The 20397-nt window shown below is 42.2% G+C and overlaps 3 protein-coding genes across 4 annotated transcripts; all 3 read left to right on the top strand.

Annotated features, from left to right (window-relative positions):
- The first annotated feature begins 1183 nt into the window (after positions 1–1183).
- Positions 1184–6271, top strand: gal3st1a (galactose-3-O-sulfotransferase 1a). Its single transcript, XM_061072230.1, has 3 exons — positions 1184–1361; positions 3866–4017; positions 4372–6271. The coding sequence occupies exons 1-3, from the start codon at positions 1356–1358 to the stop codon at positions 5519–5521; spliced, it is 1308 nt and encodes a 435-aa protein (XP_060928213.1). The 5' UTR covers positions 1184–1355; the 3' UTR covers positions 5522–6271.
- A 1132-nt stretch (positions 6272–7403) lies between these two features.
- lztr1 (leucine zipper like post translational regulator 1) lies at positions 7404–14687 on the top strand. Of its 2 annotated transcripts, none has more exons than XM_061070896.1 (19): positions 7404–7829; positions 8128–8190; positions 8277–8333; positions 8424–8503; positions 8580–8688; positions 8897–8980; positions 9074–9131; positions 9240–9379; positions 9475–9676; positions 10076–10186; positions 10363–10455; positions 10570–10665; positions 11435–11624; positions 11744–11913; positions 12062–12345; positions 12633–12782; positions 13243–13348; positions 13446–13526; positions 13921–14687. In XM_061070896.1, exons 1-19 carry the CDS (start codon positions 7813–7815, stop codon positions 14035–14037), a joined length of 2208 nt encoding a protein of 735 aa, XP_060926879.1. In that variant the 5' UTR covers positions 7404–7812; the 3' UTR covers positions 14038–14687. The 2 variants fall into 2 exon arrangements, with proteins under 2 accessions (XP_060926879.1, XP_060926878.1); XM_061070895.1 differs by having other exon boundaries at positions 7404–8008.
- A 1092-nt stretch (positions 14688–15779) lies between these two features.
- Positions 15780–16436, top strand: cldn26 (claudin 26). Its single transcript, XM_061070744.1, has one exon. It carries the CDS (start codon positions 15780–15782, stop codon positions 16434–16436), a length of 657 nt encoding a protein of 218 aa, XP_060926727.1.
- The last annotated feature ends 3961 nt before the right edge of the window (positions 16437–20397 follow it).

Below are 20397 nucleotides of genomic sequence, written 5' to 3'. Positions count from 1 at the left end.
CGTAAGCCCTTCTGCCCCCTGAGATGCTGCTTTGATCTTGGTGGGCTGAAGGCCAGGCCAGTCATGTAGCACACTTCTCAATCGTCCTCATTCAGACTGAGACACTCTCTGCCCCCCCAACCTCGCACCCTGATCTGCATTCCACACTTGCCCACCCAGTCCAGATCTCAGCCTGGCACACCCTGCCCCACAAAGGCCTCAGTGTCGTGCCTGATCATGACGACTGTGGGATGATGAGCAGCACAGCTCTAGTGTGTCCTCCAGGGGCCACGAGTAGAGAGAGCTCCAGGGTACTGTAATGGGAGAGGCTTTATGACCACATATTGCTACATCCTGGATCACAGAGCGAAATAGACTCATCAACCGTAGTCGAATGTTAATTTAATTTAATTTAATTCTCTATTCAAGTCTGGGCTGTGTTGCACAAAGGAAGTTATTGAAATTGGTGGTTACACAAGCACAAAATACTTTGTACTAGATCATTATTTACAGGTCAAACAGGTTTGATAAACAAACTGCAATCAATAATACTTGAATGACAAAAATTAAAACTTCTAGGGTGTGCTGTTGCGTGACACTGTGTAGTTCCCTCAGTTTGTTAAGATAATTGGGATACTATTATTCAAATTGTTCAAATCCATGCTGGAAAATGTAATGGCTGTGTTGTGTACATTTTGTCCTCAGCACATATAGACATAGCTTGCAAAATAAGGCTTTCAAACAATACAGAGAACAGTCTTGATCGAGTGGTACAATCAGAGCCTTTGTGCTTGGGCTTTCTGCATTTTTTCTTTTAATTCTGTTTTGCACCCCTCCTATCAGCTTGCAGTTCAGACTTCTGTGTCTGCACTCAATAGCCCTCTGTATGTCCACACAGAAGAGGGACTATACAGCTTCACTCCCCCCCACCTCTCCCATCCTCCCCTCCCCTTTCTTTCTTTTTTGCAATCACTGGCAAGTGAACATCCCCTGACACGGAGCCTGACGTCACAGTTGGCTAGATGCGCCTCCCTGAAGTGCTTTATTCAGCAAGATTGGTTTTGGAATTGAAAGTTGAGGTAGTGAGGAGGGGGTGGATGAGCGCCAGGTGTAGCCTGAGGCATCAGGTGTGCATGCAGAGAGGCAGAGCGGAAGAGGAGAAGAGGAGCAGCAACCAAATGAATGAGATCCGTAGCAGCGGACATGTGATAAGGGGAGCGTAGGACAGTGCTGGTTCTATTACAGCATGTGTATGTTGAGATTAGACATAAGGACGACTGGAGGGAGATCAACCTGTGTCTGGAAGAGGATGGAATGAAAGAAGACAATGTGTCTGGAGAAGAAATGCTCACATTAGTGTTTCTTTGGATTCATGTATGAGGGTAAGTACTCGTGTATTTTCCTCTTTTTATTTAGTGCTTTGTAATATTGATGGTTTTTATGACCATTTTAAGTTAAAAGCAAGACCTTAAACAATGCCACATGAAGTTCAGAGTAATTAATCAGTCATACATAATCTTAAATGCAGTTGTCTTTTATCTTAATATTTACTCTTTAAACAATATTTCTCTGTTCCTGTAAATATGTTATACAACAAATGAATCTGCCTCTAGTGTTGGTGTGAAGTCAGATAAGGATCATGATTAACATGTTCTGACTAAACGTGAGCTGTAATATTTCATGAGTTTGGTGAAAGGGCTATTCCGGAAAATGGCTGAAATTATACTAATTGTTGATACTGCAAGGACACAGAGTACCTGAAGGTTACATGGCACCTCTGGGGGGGAAATCTAGCAAATACTGATATCAGTTAGCCTCAAATATAACACTGACTTTTATTTGACCCAAAGGATCTCAGGTTTCAGGTTACCTATGGAAAATAATAACTTGTAATTTCCGTTCTGCTTAAATTAGCATATTCCACAAATGTCTCCCTTCAGAGTTTCTTCTGATGGCAGAGAGGTCTCGCTCATGCCCTATTAATAGCCTGATCGCAGGGTCCAGACAAAGAGCAGAAATCACCCTTTTAGCTGTGTTTGAAGAGGGATGATGGTGTAATGCTCTGATAAGACTGAACATGAGATGCAACTCGAGATCAGAGGAACCAAGGCAAACATAGTAAACCTAGCCAGCACGAGGGCTTGTCGTCAACCTCAAGCCGTGACCCCTAAGCCTCACTAACAACAAAATTGAATAATAAATGACATGTGACTCCAGGCTGGAATTAAGGCTGTGTCTTTTTAAAGGTTAAGCAATTACAATTTTAAAAACTGGTATGTGGTGAGTTCAAAGCCATGTGTATAGTAACTTAAGATATCTCAGAAGAGGAAGGAAATGTCCCAAATATCCGATTCAGATGATGGACAACACACTCAGCTCCAGACATAAGAAGGAAAAAGGATAGACTGGTTGGATTTGAATGCCGTATCTCAGATATTTTGTCTATGACTTTAAATTAATAACAGTGTGAGTTATACCACTGTTCAAAAGCCATAGTGGTGGAAAGTAAGTACATCTACTCAGGTATATTGCTTCATTTCTACACCTCTACATTTTGTGGGTTAAATCATGTTTTTTTTTCTTCATTACAGTTGTAGGTGTTACATTCACGCTAACATTTGATCAAAATGTATGTTTAAAAGTCTACAAAATAGAGTGAATTGTTAATGATTAAATCATTGCTTGTTATCAATTTATGGACTATTGGGCCTTTGCAGAGGTTTACCTGTTATATTGACATTGTTTTTTAAGTAAATGTTCTAAATACTTCTTCCACTTCTGGCTGTTCCAGATAACAACAAGTCCTCAAACAAAATGTAACAAAGACTATTGTTTTTGAACACATCAACTGATTTTAACACATCATTTTGCTCGCCTGCTGCAGAACACTTTATTCCACACGGTTTAAAGAAACCAGGATCCTCTGATAATGTAAGCTTAGAATATGATTGTGTAGATCGATAGAGCACTAACACAAAGAGAAAATTCTGTGGGTTTGCTGATAACGTTGCCGATCAGTCACTGCTAAAGCAAAATTATGTGAAGTTGGATTTAAAATACATTTTGAAAAATTCGGGTTTTTTTCTAAGAGAAAAGGCTGAAATTAATGTTCAATATATGTGTAAATATCGCCTCACCCTCCGCTCCATATCAGGGGTCACTGTGAGTTACATCATCCAAAAAATTTCAGGTGGTGAGTGTCACCTAGTTGTTTGTTTTGCTGAGTCAGCAGGTGGCTCATCTTACCGCGCTCTGCAGGGGGGAGGCGTAGAATATCACCTGGCACAGTGATGCATTATTTATTTAATGGGCCTGCTGAGGAACACAGGGTTGATCATGTCCCGTCGCAAGTATGTCCTTTTGTGGACCTCACTCGGACACCTAAACATTACTGTACTTGGAGTTATAACTAATTTTACCAAAATAACTGTTGACATGAAAGAAATGTCAAACGACTTCAACATGTTTTTCTTTCGTAGCGAGCATCTCTGCCACCAGAGCTACAGGTGCAGGATACAATTACATGAATACTAAAAAATAAAATAGGATCCAATACCAAAGCTCAGGATTGAAAAATACCTTTTGAGAATTATAAAGAAATATACAAATATAGGGATACAATATAGCTGAGTAAAAAAATCTGTCATATATGTTTGTATTAAAATGTATGAAAATAATCCAGAAAACTGAGGCACTTTACATTTAATTTCCCAGTAACTATCTAAATAAATTATTCATGGTGTTGTTATTGTGTCTGTGAAGCAGAGAACAATAGAGAAATAGTAACCTTCCCCTATATTTCTATCTCTGTAGATATTAAAATAAAATAAGAAAATGCTTAACATGATGTTGATAATGATGATGATGATGACGATGTGTCTTTAAGGTTGATCCTCGACGCTGCTGGACCATGACTGTCAAGCAGGGAAGGCAGTGGAGGTCCATGTGCAAAGGCCTGGTGCTGGGCACCCTGCTGACCAGCTGTATGATCCTGCTCTACTGCCTCTCCACTCCACAGATCCACTTCAGTCTGCCCGAGTAAGACTCATCACACCGGTTTACATTTGTTCAGTAGAAAACAGCGTGAATCAAGTCATCATATCAAGTTTCTTAAGCACTCACTGGATTTTAAAGGTCATGTAAGTCATTTAAAAAAATAAAAAAACATCTTTATGGTTAAGCCTTCTCAAATATGTTGGTTTGCATAATTTTCTTCATTTTTGGGGGACTAAAACAAAAAAAACATCTGGCTGACGTAGATGAGTAATATCTATGAGGGTTGTGTTATTTGGTGCGGTTTTAATGAACATAAGGGGACTGTTGCACCTTGGCAGAGGTATGTGCTCTACTGAGTGCCATTCTATTTAATTTATTCATCTTTTCTCTCTGTAGGGTTCCTGTGCCCTACTCCTGTGCCCACCGTCCGTCCCAGCTCCAGACCAAACCAACCACAAACAGCTCACACCAAGCCCATGGCCCGGCTTGCGCTCCTAAAGTGGATATCATGTTCATGAAGACCCACAAAACCGCCAGCAGCACCTTCCTCAACATCCTGTTCCGCTTTGGGGAGAAACACCGGCTCAAGTTTGCCTTCCCTGACAGCAGGAATGACTTCTTCTACCCGTCTCTCTTTGAGCGCTCCCATGTAAAAGACTACAGACCTGGAATGTGTTTCAACGTTATCTGTAATCATTTGCGCTTCAATGCAGCTGAGGTTGCCAAGTTGCTGCCCATGGACACTTCGTACATCACTATCCTGCGAGACCCTGCAGAGCTGTTTGAGTCGTCCTTCCACTACTTTGGCCGGCTGGTGCCTTTTACCTGGAGGATACCAGGTGATGACAAGCTGACTGAGTTCCTACGTGACCCGCCCCACTACTTTGATCCAGAGGGCTTCAACTCTTTCTACCTCAAGAACCTGCTGTTCTTTGACTTTGGCCAGGACAACACTCTGGAGCCGCATGATCCGCGGGTAGAAGAAGGAATCAAATTCATCACTGACCGTTTTCAGCTGGTCATGTTGGTGGAACACTTTGAGGAATCACTCATCCTCCTCAAGGAAACCCTCTGCTGGGAGATGGATGATTTGCTCTTCTTCAAGCTCAACGCCCGCAAGGGTTCCACGGTGTCGAAACTTACCCCTGAGCTGAGGGTCAAGGCCCTTGAGTGGAACGCTATTGATTGGAAGCTGTACCAGCATTTCAACCTGACATTTTGGAAGAAAGTAGATGCATATGGACGGCGGCGGATGGCTGAGGAGGTGGCAGAGCTGAGGAGGAGGAACGCAGAGATGACTTCTATCTGCATTGAGGGGGGCCGTGCTGTGGAAGCTGGCAGCATCCAGGAGACAGACATGCAGCCCTGGCAACCCATCGGAGAGAAGTCGATCATGGGCTATAACCTGAAGAAGAATGTGGATAAGGCTCATCGGAAACTATGTCGTAAGATGTTGATGCCAGAGCTTCAATACTTAACAGAGCTAGGGGTGAACCTGTGGATCACCAGGCTGTGGGGCCATGTACGAGATGTCATTAACTGGTGAACTCTGACAGACCGGATAGTAAAAAAAAGAGAGATCTGCTCGCTCTCTGTCTCACTACATTGTAAATGAATTTGCATTTCACACGATGGTGCACTGTAATAGTATCCGATTAGTTCTTGAGAACAAAATACTGGTGACCAAACAATCTATATACATAGAGCCAGTTTGTTTCTTGTATTGTCCGCTGTGTCAACTCAGACATTAAAATGTTCTTCTTCTCACATGTGAGCTTGTTCTAAAGTTTTAGTTGAGTGAACTGTGATGTTCGGGACTACTTTCAAAAGCCCTTTGATTGAATGAAGACCCATTGTTACCATCTAAGTATAAAGTTATTTGAAGAAATGGACAAAACTAAGGGCTGAAATACAGATGTGAAAATAGTGAATGTAAGTAATCTATCCCACTTTACTGCAAATGGAGGACAAAATCAGCCGTCATTTAAATTGTAGATGAGCGAACCTAACCATTTCTAATAGCACTTGTCACTTGTTATAACAACAGGGAAATCAGAGGTGCAACTTTATGTCATGTTATATAATATAATATAATATTACATAATATAATAAGCCATGAGAGGTAAATATTATTTAGAAAGCCACTGGGATGATGACAATGTTAAACACCATGTTCATGTTTTGACACAGCCTCCTAATCAGTGTCTGTGAAATAAAGTTATTCAAGTGAGATATAAATAGGTTATTTCTCATGATGAAGCGCTGCATTGGTCATGTATCTCTCGATTTGTGTCCACTCACCTACATACTTTTTTCTTCATTTGATATTTTGTTTAAACAGTTTATTTATTAATGAATTAAACTGTTGATTTATTTATCTCTATTTTACTGATTTTGTCCTCCATTGCTACCGGTAATACAGTATATGATAATCTTTGTATCCTCAAAATAAAGTGATTACTACATGTAATACTGTATGTTTCAAATGTCTGATTCATAAAGATCGACAGCTTCCTCTCTATCTGTGACTGTGTATTCAATTCTTCATTAAATTTACTGTTTGTATAACAATTAGCATGGTTGTTATTGGTTTATTGTGAATGAATGTAAATGACTCCCAACATCTTATCCAGCATTTTCATATTGGAGTTATGGCTCAAAATATACGACCACTACTTCATGAGTAAGTAAACTATAGAAACTTGGACTATGGGCAGAAAAGGTCTCTGGTTCGTCTCTAGTTCGACTCCACGGAGAAACAACAAAAAGACGAACCTGGATTGATCTGTCCAAATATCCAAGAGGATTCTCCCTACCCTGTCTAGTGCCCCTGAGCAAGGCACCTTACTCCCCCAACATCTGCTCCCCTGGCGCCGTACATGGCTGCCCACTGCTCTGTGTGTCCTGCGCCAGATGGGTTAAAAGCAGAGGTTAAATTTCCCTCCTTGCATGAGTGTGCTTGTGCATGTCTGTGCATGTGTTTGGGACAAATATATGTATCTTAATCTTAATCTTAAATAATGTAAAAAGTAGCCTTTAATTTTCTCAGAAACTCTCCAGTAAAATCTTCTGAAACTTGTTATGCAGACAGTGAGTGTCACTATGAACAAAAGTGATGTTAAATATCTGCGTCCCCTCTCAAGGATTTAAAAACGAATTATTTTTTAATATGAGCCATAACAAAATAAAATGGCTGAATATGCCCGTAATATTATCAGAGACTCTACATCAAAATCCCCTGAAACTTGACAAACTCACAGTGAGAGTCACCTTGAACCAGAGGGAAGGGAACTATCTGTGAATCAATCGTCCAGAATAAGTTGGACCTGTACCGTAGGTCCCCAGAAAGACACGCATCACTTTTCAAACATCGTCTGGCGTGACTGGGTTTTTCACATCGACCACATGACCGCAGTGTTTCGGGGGCGTGGCTGAACAACTGAGCCCTTTACTATTAGCACTGATGTCTGTTTTGCTTCTTTAGCTTTTAGGCTAACACGTCACTGCAAACTTGTTCCGTCATAGCGCAAACAAACTGGACATTAAACCAGTTAAACTCAAATTGCATCGTACACTAGCAGCCGTAACTTTCCATTCGCTGCCGTCGCTGCTTGTTTTGTTGCTCAGCAGTAACACAAGCTAGCTAGAGCTAGCCATGATAGTTTTTAGCATGGCTAGCTGCTAACTGTTAGCTCGCGTAGCACAGTCGTTTGACGTGAAACGGTACAGCTCGTCGTCGCACCGGAGCCAACACGGTAACTAGAGGTGGCAGAGACAGTAGCTCTCACTGTGGAGGACCCGCATCGACGATGGCATCACCCGTGGACGTCCTTGCAGATGAGTGGCCCTGAGAAGTGAGTTAGCCCGATGAGTTAGCAACAATGTCCTGCAAATCCACGAAAGTCGCCCCGAGTGTTGATTTCGACCACAGTTGCTCCGACAGTGTGGAATATTTGACCCTCAACTTTGGCCCCTTTGAGACCGTCCACCGCTGGAGGAGACTCCCTCCGTGTGATGAGTTTGTCGGTGCAAGGTAACATGTTGACAGATGAGTGAAGGAAGCCTCCACCTGGACACTCGCTGTCTTTTATCCTTATTATCACCTTCTATCTGTCATCACACTCATCCTGAACTTCATGTGCTTGTACACAGGCGCAGCAAACACACCGTGGTGGCATACAGAGATGCCATATACGTGTTTGGGGGAGACAATGGGTGAGTATCACTCGAGAGGGACGAGCATGTCTGCCTTTTCCTCTTTAGCCACCACACACTGTATAATCCTGTGTCCCCCCCAACAGGAAGAACATGCTGAATGATCTGCTCCGCTTCGATGTGAAGGACTGCTCATGGTGCAGGTGCAGACACTCTGTCCCCCAGTAACCACTAGAAGTACACACGTTCACTGTAGAATATGATCTGATGCCTGTTTATGATGTGTTTTGCAGAGCCTTCACCACTGGAACTCCACCTGCTCCGAGATATCACCATTCAGCTGTGGTCTATGGCAGCAGCATGTTTGTCTTTGGTGAGTTTTTAAGCTCATCATCTTCAAAAATCAGATTTTCAGACTCCCTGTGACGTTGGGCTTCAATGTGTTTCAGGGGGCTACACCGGAGACATCTACTCAAACTCAAACCTGAAAAACAAAAATGACCTCTTTGAGTATAAGTTCGCCACAGGGCAGTGGACTGAATGGAAGGTGGAGGGGAGGTAATGTGTTTTAATTTATATGAATGTTAAAATTGTTGTTTCAAACCCACAGCTTCTTTCAAATGTTTCTTTTCCAACAACAAAAATGAGAATTCAAGAACAAATAATGGGAATGATATCTGTTGTTCGTAGTGTAAACAGAAGTTTTAAAAATAAGTTTGTCCTCATTGTTGTTTGAAAATATTTATCCGTCTTCCCTCTGTATCAGTTTGCCAGTGGCGAGATCTGCACATGGAGCCACAGTCTACAATGATAAACTCTGGATATTTGCTGGCTATGATGGGAATGCCAGGTATGTTTAATTCAGCTTCATAATTTTATCTTTTGATACATCCACACTTAGATTTTTAACACAATATTAAAATATATTGTCCTTCCTGTGCAGGCTGAATGACATGTGGACCATCAATCTGCAGGATCGAGAACATGCATGTTGGGAAGAGGCTAGTATATTTCATTTCCATTGTCCATGAGAAGCTCATTCAGAGTCAATAGCCCAAATTCTTTATGTGATTATTTGAATGTCTCTGTCTCTGCCTTGTGTTCATCAGATTGAACAGAGTGGGGAGATTCCTCCATCTTGCTGCAACTTTCCTGTCGCCGTATGCAGGGATAAGATGTTTGTGTTTTCTGGTCAGAGTGGAGCCAAGATCACTAATAACCTCTTCCAGTTTGAGTTCAAGGGCCACATGTGAGCAAAGTCCTTCATCACACATCTCGGACTCTCATCCCTGTAGTAGCCAGGGTTATTTGGCACTAATTCTTCCCATTACGCTTTCCTCTCAGGTGGACACGTATCCCGACTGAGCACTTACTGCGAGGCTCCCCTCCTCCTCCTCAGAGACGCTATGGCCACACTATGGTCGCCTTCGACCGCCACCTGTATGTGTTTGGTGGTGCAGCTGACAACACGTTGCCCAACGAGCTGCACTGCTACGATGTGGACTCTCAGACCTGGGAGGTCATCCAACCCAGCCTGGATAGTGAGGTATGAAACAAATACATTTTATACACGTTGCAAGAACTGTATCAGTATATAATGAGTCTTAATTCGTACTTTCTGCCCGTGCTGTACTTTCCTTTTGGATGACTGCAGCTCTTTACTCAGAGAAAGTACTAAGCAAAGGATTATGTATAAAACTGCTTGAAATGTAAATAATATGTTCTCATTTTTATGTTTGAGCTTAGCTACTTTTCATTGAACACAATAGGGAACATTTTATTGGTAAAACCTATTTAGAAAGCCTAAGCTAAAGTACCTGGAAGCAGAATAAGTGCCGATCACAATAATAAGGATGTTCCTAAATTACAATTCCCGATATTGAAGCAAAGATTTTCTCCTTGCTTTTACTAATAAATGCTGAATTTCCCCTGAATGTCACATCAGATGCCAAGTGGGAGACTGTTTCATGCTGCTGCTGTGATTCAAGATGCCATGTACATCTTTGGAGGGACAGTGGACAACAATGTGCGCAGTGGAGAGATGTACAGATTCCAGGTTAGTGTCTAAAAGTAAAGTAAAAGTAAAATAATGTTTGCACTGCATTTTTAGCAAGATTTAAGCATTGTTGTCAACATCCCTCTACTGCTAAAAGAAAAAATTGCCTACTTGACATTTGTGATATAATAGTGACTTCATTACCTCGTCAAGCAATTGTTTTCTTCTTCTTGCAGTTCTCGTGCTATCCTCAGTGCACTCTCCATGAGGACTATGGCAAACTGTGGGAGAACCGTCAGTTCTGTGATGTGGTGTTTATTCTGGGAGAGGTAGGTTTCATAGCTGGTTCTGGAGGAAAATAACCAGACTTTTACATACGTAACCATGGGCATTTGTTTTCATCCACATACTGTATGTCTGCCTCCTTCTTGTTTCGTTTACAGAGGGAGGAGAGAGTCTTGGGGCACATTGCCATTGTGACGGCAAGATGTCAGTGGTTGCGGAAGAAAATCCTGCAGGCTCGGGATAGGCAGCGACAGGTTAGAGCCAGAACACCTCATCTCCTCTGAGACAAAGGAAGATAATCTGCAGTTTATATTCATAAAAAATTTAGACAGATGCATTTGTAGATTATTAATTAAATTCCCATATTATCTCTACTCCAATATGACGATACCAGTAAGGCACTGATACAACTCCCACATCTTATGTCATCATTGAAATTTAAACTGACATCAGGTGGTAGACAGAAGAGATGTTCAGTCCAAATGCATATACTGCTGTAGCACACGTATTACAATTTTGAACCATGTACACATGGTTCGATATTGTGATATAATATGATATCATGATATAATACATAATACTAAGCAATTGGTAATGTCAAAATATGACTACCACATTGATTACTTTTCCAACCAGACAAAATTGAGTGGGCACGTAAAGAACAATCATGTTTTTTGACGTTTCAGTGTCAGTTTTAACCACACTTCTAGAAAATTAACCAACACAACACAGAGATGAAGTGCAAGTTGAAGTCACAAACACAATATGAAACAACAGTCGTGCTTCTTCTCCACTGAAGTTTAATCAAGAACTTTAGCACAATCACTTTTACTGCAAAAAGCCAGGAATTGTGACATTCGGTTTGTATTTACACTGAAAGTACATGGACAAAACATGTCAGTGTTGAATTAGCATTATAAATAATATTAATTTGCATGTAAACAATTGTATTAGTAAGAGATCAATAGCACATAGCTGAGTTGAATCAGGAAGTTTTGCTTAACTTGCTCTCTCCGTGTGTAGAAGGCTAAACAGGAAAGCAGTGAGGAGAGTGAGGATGGTGCAGGGGGCAGTCCGAGGGATATCCCAGCAGGCAACAGGCCGTCAGGCACACAGCCGATGCTAGAGGTTGCCATCAGGGAGGCGGAGGCCCAGCCTTTTCAAGTCTTAATGCAGTTCCTCTACACAGACAAGATCCAGTATCCACGCAGAGGTTGGTCTCTCCTCCTGTTTGTCGTGTTCTGATGGCGCCTCTAGTAATCCTGAATATACATAAGAAATACAGATTATTATTATTGATCATCTTTTCTTGTCTTTCACCCGTCTACATAGGTCAAGTCCAGGATGTGCTTCTCATCATGGATGTTTACAAACTCGCTCTTAGTTTTCAGCTTTCCCGCCTGGAGCAGCTGTGTGTGCAGTACATTGAGGCTTCTGTCGACCTGCAGAATGTTCTCAGTGTTTGTGAAAATGCCAACAAGCTGCAACTGGACCAGCTCAAGGTAAAGTACCTCCATGGAACCGGATTGCTTCTAGCGCCAAAATGTCATCATTCACTGCCATCTAGTGGTGGAACTCCAGGGTTTGATATACTGTAGATGTAGTCATTCATGTCATTATTAATTCAAACTGACTTTTTTTGTTCTCCAGGAGCATTGCCTTAATTTTGTGGTGAAGGAGTCGCACTTCAACCAGGTGATCATGACCAAGGAGTTTGAACGTCTGTCCACTCCACTGATAGTGGAGATAGTGCGGAGAAAGCAGCAGCCTCCTCTCAGGTTGTACTCGGACCAGCCAGTGGACATTGGGACCTCCCTGGTACAGGACATGAAGGCTTGCCTGGAGGGAGGCGGTCTGGAGTTCTGTGACATTATTCTGCTGTTAGATGGACATCCAAGACCTGCACATAAAGCCATACTGGCAGCCAGATCCAGGTAGCAAAGGTTTTATGGTCTGCTTTTTGCACATGCAGAAGCCAGGGAAAATAATCAGACCCTGACTTTTTAAATATTTGTCACATATATGATATATGATATTGACACATCTCAGAAATGTAGAAAGTTGTTGGAGCCTGATTCACTTTCGTGTTGCAATCCAAGGGTTAATGCAAATATTTTATCTGTGATAGTTTAATTAAACTAATGTGTACACGGCCTAGAATGAGAACTCCTGAGAGTTGATTGTATGATTCTGACACTTTTTGTACACTTTATCTCTTCAGTTACTTTGAGGCGATGTTCCGCTCCTTCATGCCAGAGGACGGTCAGGTTAATATCTCCATTGGTGAGATGGTTCCAAGTAAGCAGGCCTTTGAGTCCATGCTGCGGTACATCTACTATGGCGATGTCGACATGCCTCCAGAGGATTCCCTGTATCCTTCTCAAATTCAGACACCTTTTAATTTCATCTCAATATCTAAAGGCATAGTATCATAAACACATTATGTTTGAGTTATAAAACTTGAAACAAATATGTATATGAAATTTGGCTCACCACAGGTTGATTCTTAAAAGTTTAAAAAATCACCATCATGTGGCCATTATTAGACTGCAGCCAAATGCACCGTCGGTTTGGCTTCAACTTCAGCCACTGGCTGCTGTTCATACAGAATACAACACAGGGATCAAATATTATATATATATCCCATTTTATCATTATTATTAACACTTTCATTAAATTGCACAATTTCCATTTATAAAGGAAGTGCAACACTCTTAATTCCAATAGAAGTTCTGTAAACATACAGGTGGTCAAAACTCAAAAGAGTATTTAATTGGAGAGTTGCATAAAGTGATATTAATTTGTTTTATTCCTTGACCTGTGACAACCAGCTACCTGTTTGCTGCACCATATTACTATGGGTTTTCCAATAACAGGCTACAGGCTTACTGCAAGCAGAATCTGGAGATGAACGTCACTGTGGAAAATGTCTTGCAGGTACCAATGTTTCTTAAGTGAAATTATTTTCATTGCAATGTGAATGAATAATGCCTTCACTCACCTTTCCGTTATATCCCCTCCCCCCTTTTTTCAGATTCTGGAGGCGGCAGATAAGACCCAGGCTCTGGACATGAAGAAGCACTGCCTGCACATTATCGTCCACCAGTTCATCAAGGTGGGTGGCCTCGTATCCGGAGCGCTGGGAGTTTGCTGCCCACTCACTGCAGCTGAGCTAACCCTGTAGCCCTTTCGTCTTAGCGGGAGACCGACACTTTTGGCCTCCTAGTGGATCATCCTCAGCCCAGCCGGCTGTACAAGCACCTCATCACATACCGATGAGGCTCATAGTACCACTCCGGTTATTGTTTGTTATTCAAAGTAAAGGCAAAGCATGGAATTCTTCAGTTTCACAGTAGTTTTATCCCTGTTAATGTTTCTGTTAAGCTTCTTTCTGTTTTTTCTTTTTCTTTTGTACATGAAAAAGTGCTGCTTCTTCCTCTGTTTGAGGATTGTTGCCTTTTCTTAATTTATTGCTCATTATTTCTTTTGTTTGCTCTCCCCTCCTAAAGGTTTCCAAGCTCCCCAACCTGCGGTCTCTCAGCCAGCTGCTGCTGTTGGACATCATTGAGTCTCTAGCTACACACATATCAGACAAACAGTGTGCTGAGATGGGCTCCGACATTTAAGGATGACGCAGAGAGCCGAGAGGCTCCTCTCACAGAAGCCATATAACTAACCTCCTCCCACTCCCAGTCACTCCCTGCTCCCCAACACGGTACTTTGTTGGACCTCAAACAACTCAACTCATACAGTCGATGTCCGCAGCATCAATCTGCATCATTCTAGCTCTATTGCAAATGTGAAATTATCTAAGAATCCCTCCTTATTTTTAGTTTGTAATTTATTTTCGTCACACGCAACAAAGCTTTTTAATTTGTTTTTTATCTGCTCAGTATTGCTACTGCATTAGATTGTTTGGATATCTGCTCCAACTCAGTCTAAATACAACTTAATCAAATTATATCATTCTATGGATTATTTATCTAAACATCTATTCATCACTTGTATTATTCTCAGCTCTGACACTCGCCTGTTGTAAGGAATCAAGACCATTATATGAAAGAAATTAGAATGTATGTATGTCTCTCATAAAGCGGTTTGTTTCATCTTCCTGTCATTGGCACACTTCTTATCATGTCTCATTACTAACAGACCAGCTCTCTGTATCCATAAAGTATAGCAGTGTGTGTTTAGTCACACCAGAATGCTGTTGTTGCATATTTACCCTTGAGTTTTATGTATTTAAGGTCTTAATAAATCTTCTCATATAAAACAAGTTGCGTTAAACTGAGTCTCTTCCCACCCATGCCCTACTCTCATCGAGAATTAGTTTCTTCAGGTTAACAATCAGTGAACAATAGTAAAGTTCTAAACACTATTCACAATAGTCTGAGATCCTTATATAGACCCTTGGCTTCAAGTAAACCATAGTAACCTTTACATTCATGTGAAGAAGATGAAGGTTATTTCTTGACCTTTAGTCACGGCCCTGAAGGGTTTCAGTTTCCACAGATCAGTGGATGATAAGTTCAGACAATGCTCCACAGTAAGACACAGTGAATTCCTTCAGCCACTAGGTATCTTTACTCAAGTTAGATCAATTCAACCTTATTGGATTATATGAGCAATATGACTATATTACAAACTGCATTGCATCTTTTTGAAACACCTTTTTTGATCATTTTATTTTGAAGTTATGGTAAAATAAGGACCATAGCATGCTGTTTCAAGATCTGTAGAGACCCACTGTGGAATTCATGAAGTGTTGGACTCTGTAGTAAGTAACATCGCAGTGAGCACAAAGTGCCATTCATAGAGCAGATACCTGAGACACTTGGCAAATCTAAAGCTCTGCCTTTGAGTATAGAGGTAAAAACACTTCCTGTCTCATCAATAACGTTCACGTGAAATAATTGCAACTTTGAAAGATGACTGAGTCTCACAGTCACACATAGAAACATTGAAGTCATGGCTGACATGACATTTTATAATTCTTCGTTTTAATTGTACCCTTCATTACCGCGCTTACTCATGTTTCATTCGTTTGAGTTCACTTTTGTCTGCACACACACGGCCCAGAATCCTATTAAACATATCCAGTTTCATGTTAAAACAGAGTTCATTGTGCACTGATGACATTGAACACTGAAACAAAACAGTGCGTCTCTTGTCGTGCCGCAGTGTCCGATTATCTCCCACTTATCTGGTGCATTTATTAAGGAGGATGAGTGAGTGGGCAGTCCAGGTTGGTCCTGCTCCCTCAGCAAGTGGGACGAGCCACTGAGCCACTCTGCATCTCTCAATCTGAGACTTAGACCTGGAGAGCCGAGTTGAAGCCCAGCGTGTGTGTGTGTGCAGAGGCAGAGGAATGGTTTTTCTCACAACTAAAATAATGCAGAGGACTGCTCTGTTTGTGACGTTCGGGGGTTTGGTTACTTCTCTGACCACCACCTTCCTCCCCCTGTGGAAGACGATGAACTCTGAACTGAACGAAGTGGAGAACTGGTTCTCTGGGCTGTGGCACACCTGCCTGTACACGGAGGAGGTGGGGATTCAGTGCAAGGCCTACGAGTCCGTCCTGGGACTCCCGATGGACCTTCAGATCTCCAGGGTGCTCATGTCAGTGTCCATAGGTACAGGAGGTTTGGCTGTCCTGGCTGCTTTCCCAGGTCTGGAAGGGGTCGAGGTGTGTGTCGGACATCCTTGCAGGAAGAGAGGCCTCCTCATCCTCAGCGGGCTGCTGTCCTGGGTCTCAGGCCTCACCACCCTGGCTCCCATCTCTTTTGTTGCCTACACGACTCTGGTGGAATTCAGGGACGAGGGTTTTCCTGACGTGATGCCACGCTGGGAGTACGGGGAGGCAATGTTCTCTGGATGGTTTGGAGGTTTGGCTCTGGTCATTGGAGGGACCCTGTTCTTTGTAGCTGTGTGCATGGGGGACTACGACCAGCGGCCTCCGAGTGTCCCCAGCAGCCCCCAGCTGAAGCACAGGATGCAGCACTACCTGAAGACAGAGGTTTTATAGTGTCATTGTTGTAAAACATGTGTAACCTGCAGCAGATACTGACGCCTGTCAGCCTGTGCAGTTGAGCGATAACATAATGACACTTATTCAGAAACTTTTCTCACAGAAGTAAAAGGAGAAAAGGAAAAAGAATTGTCCTCATAAAGTGATGCATATGTGCTGAGAATGGAAATATTTGATTAAAGTGATATAATAAGCAACTGCAGTTGTTCTTACTCCCTTTGAGTCCACAGTGGAAAATTATAGGACTGATTTTTGTTGACCAACAGAGCTGCACCATAACATCATGAAATAGAAACATAACAATATTGAGTTAAATTTACTTGTAAAAAGTTTTGTTTATTCATCTAGTGAAGGAAAAAATGTAAATATCAACATTTAATATACGTAATTTAAGACATGGAAAGATTTACATTGATGCCCAGGTTGATTCTGAAGGTATGGTAACCCATCACCCAAATGAACAGCAGATACATTCCAGTGCTCATTTCAGGGAGGGACTTGGCACCATCAGCTTTGTCCTTAATGCACAGTTTGTCTTTGGCACACTGCTGCTCACTGTGATGACCATATCTGTTTTTAAACATTTTTGTCATGGGGTTTAAATTAACTCGACCTGGATTCTTACCAATTTGCACACACTCATAAACCAGTCTCCTAAACATGGCAATTATTTCCCCGCAAAAAGATCCATGAATTTGTTTCCACTAAATCAATGAAAATGTTGAAAAACAATGTGTAGGAAAAAATGTATTCTGGATCTACGACAAAATGTCATGGGTGCTTCTTTGGCCCCGCCCCTTCACAAAATTCCCACCCTGCTAACTAGCAAACAAATGATGATGAAAACAACAATCTGTTTGCTGGAGGAAATAAGTCAGGGTCATATCGAACTTAAATCATTTAGATTTAATAACTTCCTTTAATAACTTCTGACTTTAATGTAGTTTTCAGGCTGACGATTTTATGTTTCAGCCATTTGAAACAATTAGATCACTTTTCTCGCCTCTTTCGATAAAGGCTTTTGGATGCTGTAGCTCTCCCTGGCCCCTGCACAAGAGAGTCCCCCTGTAATTGAATCCAACTGAGTGATGTGTCAGTGATGCAAGGCGGCCCTCTGCACACTGGGAGAGTTGTACTCCCCCCCCACCCTGGGCTTGAACACATGCAGAGAGCAACATAAACACACTGACACTGGAGCACACGTGCACATGTCAGCTGTCAGTACACAGTGGAAACACAACCGCACCGTGTGGAAACCTCTTTTATTGGATGAATGGTAATTAGGGCCCGAGCACTGATCAAAGTTCAGGGAGGAGCCTATTGTTATTGTAAGGATTATTTATTCTTCTTCTTATTATTATTATTCAGGCAAATGAATTGGCTTTTTGAGGGCTTTAACATGCTCAACTTCTTACCAAAATTTGCAGAAAGTTAGAAAGTGGGGAAAATGTACGTATTCTGAAGGAATTTTCAATGGGCGTCGCAAAATGGCTCAACGGTGCCCCCGAGACCCCTGGAAAGTGTTCACATTGACCGGTCTTCACAAAAATCGATATACAGGTGTATCATGACCAGACAAACAAAAAAGTCTTTGGGTGCAATTGGAAAAACACAACAGGAAGCCTGCTATTTTGCATTTAGTGGCCATTTTGGCCATATTCCACATTTTTTCTTTGATGTACTTGTACCAGGGCTTTCATCGGATCAACTTCAAATTGAGATGAGTGTCATCACAACAAGAGGGAGATAAAAACTGACTGACTGATTTTTTTTTTAATCACACGGTGTGACCGTGGCTTGGCGTCAAAGTTTGATTACACGCCATTAAAACACGATGTTCTGTAACGCGGACATACATGGACCATGAGCCGCAAACAAACAACTCCACTCCTGCAGTGTCTGCTCAAATTCTTACCAACATTTGCAGAAAGTTAGTTTTATTTTTCCCTTTGGACTCATTGAAGGTTTTCCCAATCAACCTGTTTCAGTAGTGTCTTAGAAAATAAATGAATCTGAGATTATAAGATGAATGACCTTGTCTCAGCAGTTGCTCGCACAGTGGGATCATAAGGAATGGAAATATCTCGGGAGCTCATTTCTATAATACTCAGTATACCTTTTTAATCCTGCTCCACCCTACCCCCTGACTGAAAGTGGGATTTACTGCACAAACTGCACTTTCACTTGTTCTCCCTCTGGTGCACTCTCTCTCTCTCACACACACGCAGTAAGAGTTGTTTTAGTGGTTCCACCTTGCACCAGTCCTAAGAGTAATTTTTCTTCGAATGTCTCCCGGGGGTAAACACAATAAATGTCACACCGGGTGAGTATTAACTGTGGCTGATACTCTTGCTGCAGCACGGGCATGCAGCACAATGCATGCAGAGTAAGCAGGTAGTGGGATAAGTGGGCAATCAAACCAGCCAGTGCAGTGGGGAGGGGGGGCAGCAGAGGCTGTGATCAGGCCTGGCAAGTCAGGTCTTTTGAAGGCGAGGCTGAAAGGAGCTGAAAAGAAAAGCCTTGAGCAGAGTGAGAGAGACATTGAGAGAGAGAGAGAGAGAGAGAGAGAGAGAGAGAGAGAGAGAGAGAGAGAGAGAGAGAGAGAGAGAGAGAGAGAGAGAGCAGGGAACGGTGTGTATTCATGCTGTGTTAGCATCCCCTCAGCAACTCCATCAATACTGCATACAGCTGAGAAACTGGCAGAGGTCCTCCGTGCTGCAGGCTCGGCCAGTGAAAAGAGAGCAACTCCCACGACTGGTCTGCTCAGTCTGCTGCTGGAGGGGGGCTCTGTGAGGGCCAGTGCACACACACACACACACACACACACACACTCCAGAGCCTGTGCTGCATCAGGAGGAGGAAGAGGAGAGCGGAGGAGGGCACAGAGGGACAGACAGACTGGGAATACTCCAGAGTGGACAGAGCCAGTCCCAGGAGGCAGAGGGACAGGATTGTGAGGAGACTTGTGTGTTAATATGCCACCGGAGTTTGACAGGGTCCCAGTGCATCTCCTCTTTGATAACTGGTAAGCTGATTCATTCCCTTTTACACTCAGAGACATGTAGTTCTGTTTCATTGCTTTGTGGTGTGATGTGTTAATGTGATGCTGACTTATTTCTTCAGTAAATATCTCAACCATTTGAAAGAAAGTTTTTACCTGGAGAGCAATGAACTGTGGTGCAGTGTGTGAACTGAAATCACAAAATAAAACACAGAACAGACTGTGATGTTTCAATCAGCTATGATCCACAGAGCTGATCAAGTTATACAGTAAATATGTATCTGTTTAAAATACAAAACAAATACTGTGTGTGCGTGTGTGTGTGTGTGTGTGTGTGTGTGTGTGTGTGTGTGTGTGCGTGCGTGCGTGCGTGCGTGCGCGTGTGTGTGTGTGTGTGTTGCAGCAGAAGTGTTGTGCGGAGGCACAGCTCCTCTGTAGGGGTGCACACCCCTCTGTAAATCACAAGTCCACCTTTCCATGACATCATGGAGAGGTTGTCGCTCCGAGCAGCAGTGACCTGACACGAGTCGCTGGTGCCATTGTTACAGAAGTTTGGGTCAACTTGATGTATTAAAGCAACTTAAGTTTAAGCTGCTTGATCCATTGTGTAAATCAGTAAACAACTGTGTGATGGTATAATCTTTGCTTTGTGCAGCCACGTGGCATCGACAGTTAATTCATATGAAAACACAACAACAATCTGGTCACACATTACAATGTATTATATTCCACCTTTTTAAGGATTGTTGGATGGTTGAAATATGTAAAGTTGTGGTTACTGTTATGAAGTTGACTACAAACAAACACATTTTAAAAACTTCGCACTTGTGAAGAATGATGTGAATGAACTTGCTCACAGTGTATGATTGTGTCACACACGCTAGAGCTTCTTAATTGGGATTGTGGCTGTAATCCACCTCTTTTTTTATAGTGCAACACACGTAGGCAACTGAGTAA

The sequence above is a fragment of the Limanda limanda genome, chromosome 5 (assembly GCF_963576545.1).
Source record: "Limanda limanda chromosome 5, fLimLim1.1, whole genome shotgun sequence".
NCBI classification, from domain to species: Eukaryota; Metazoa; Chordata; class Actinopteri; order Pleuronectiformes; family Pleuronectidae; genus Limanda; species Limanda limanda.
The sequence above is the reverse complement of the archived record's forward strand: the minus strand, read 5'-3'. Positions and strand labels throughout refer to the sequence as shown.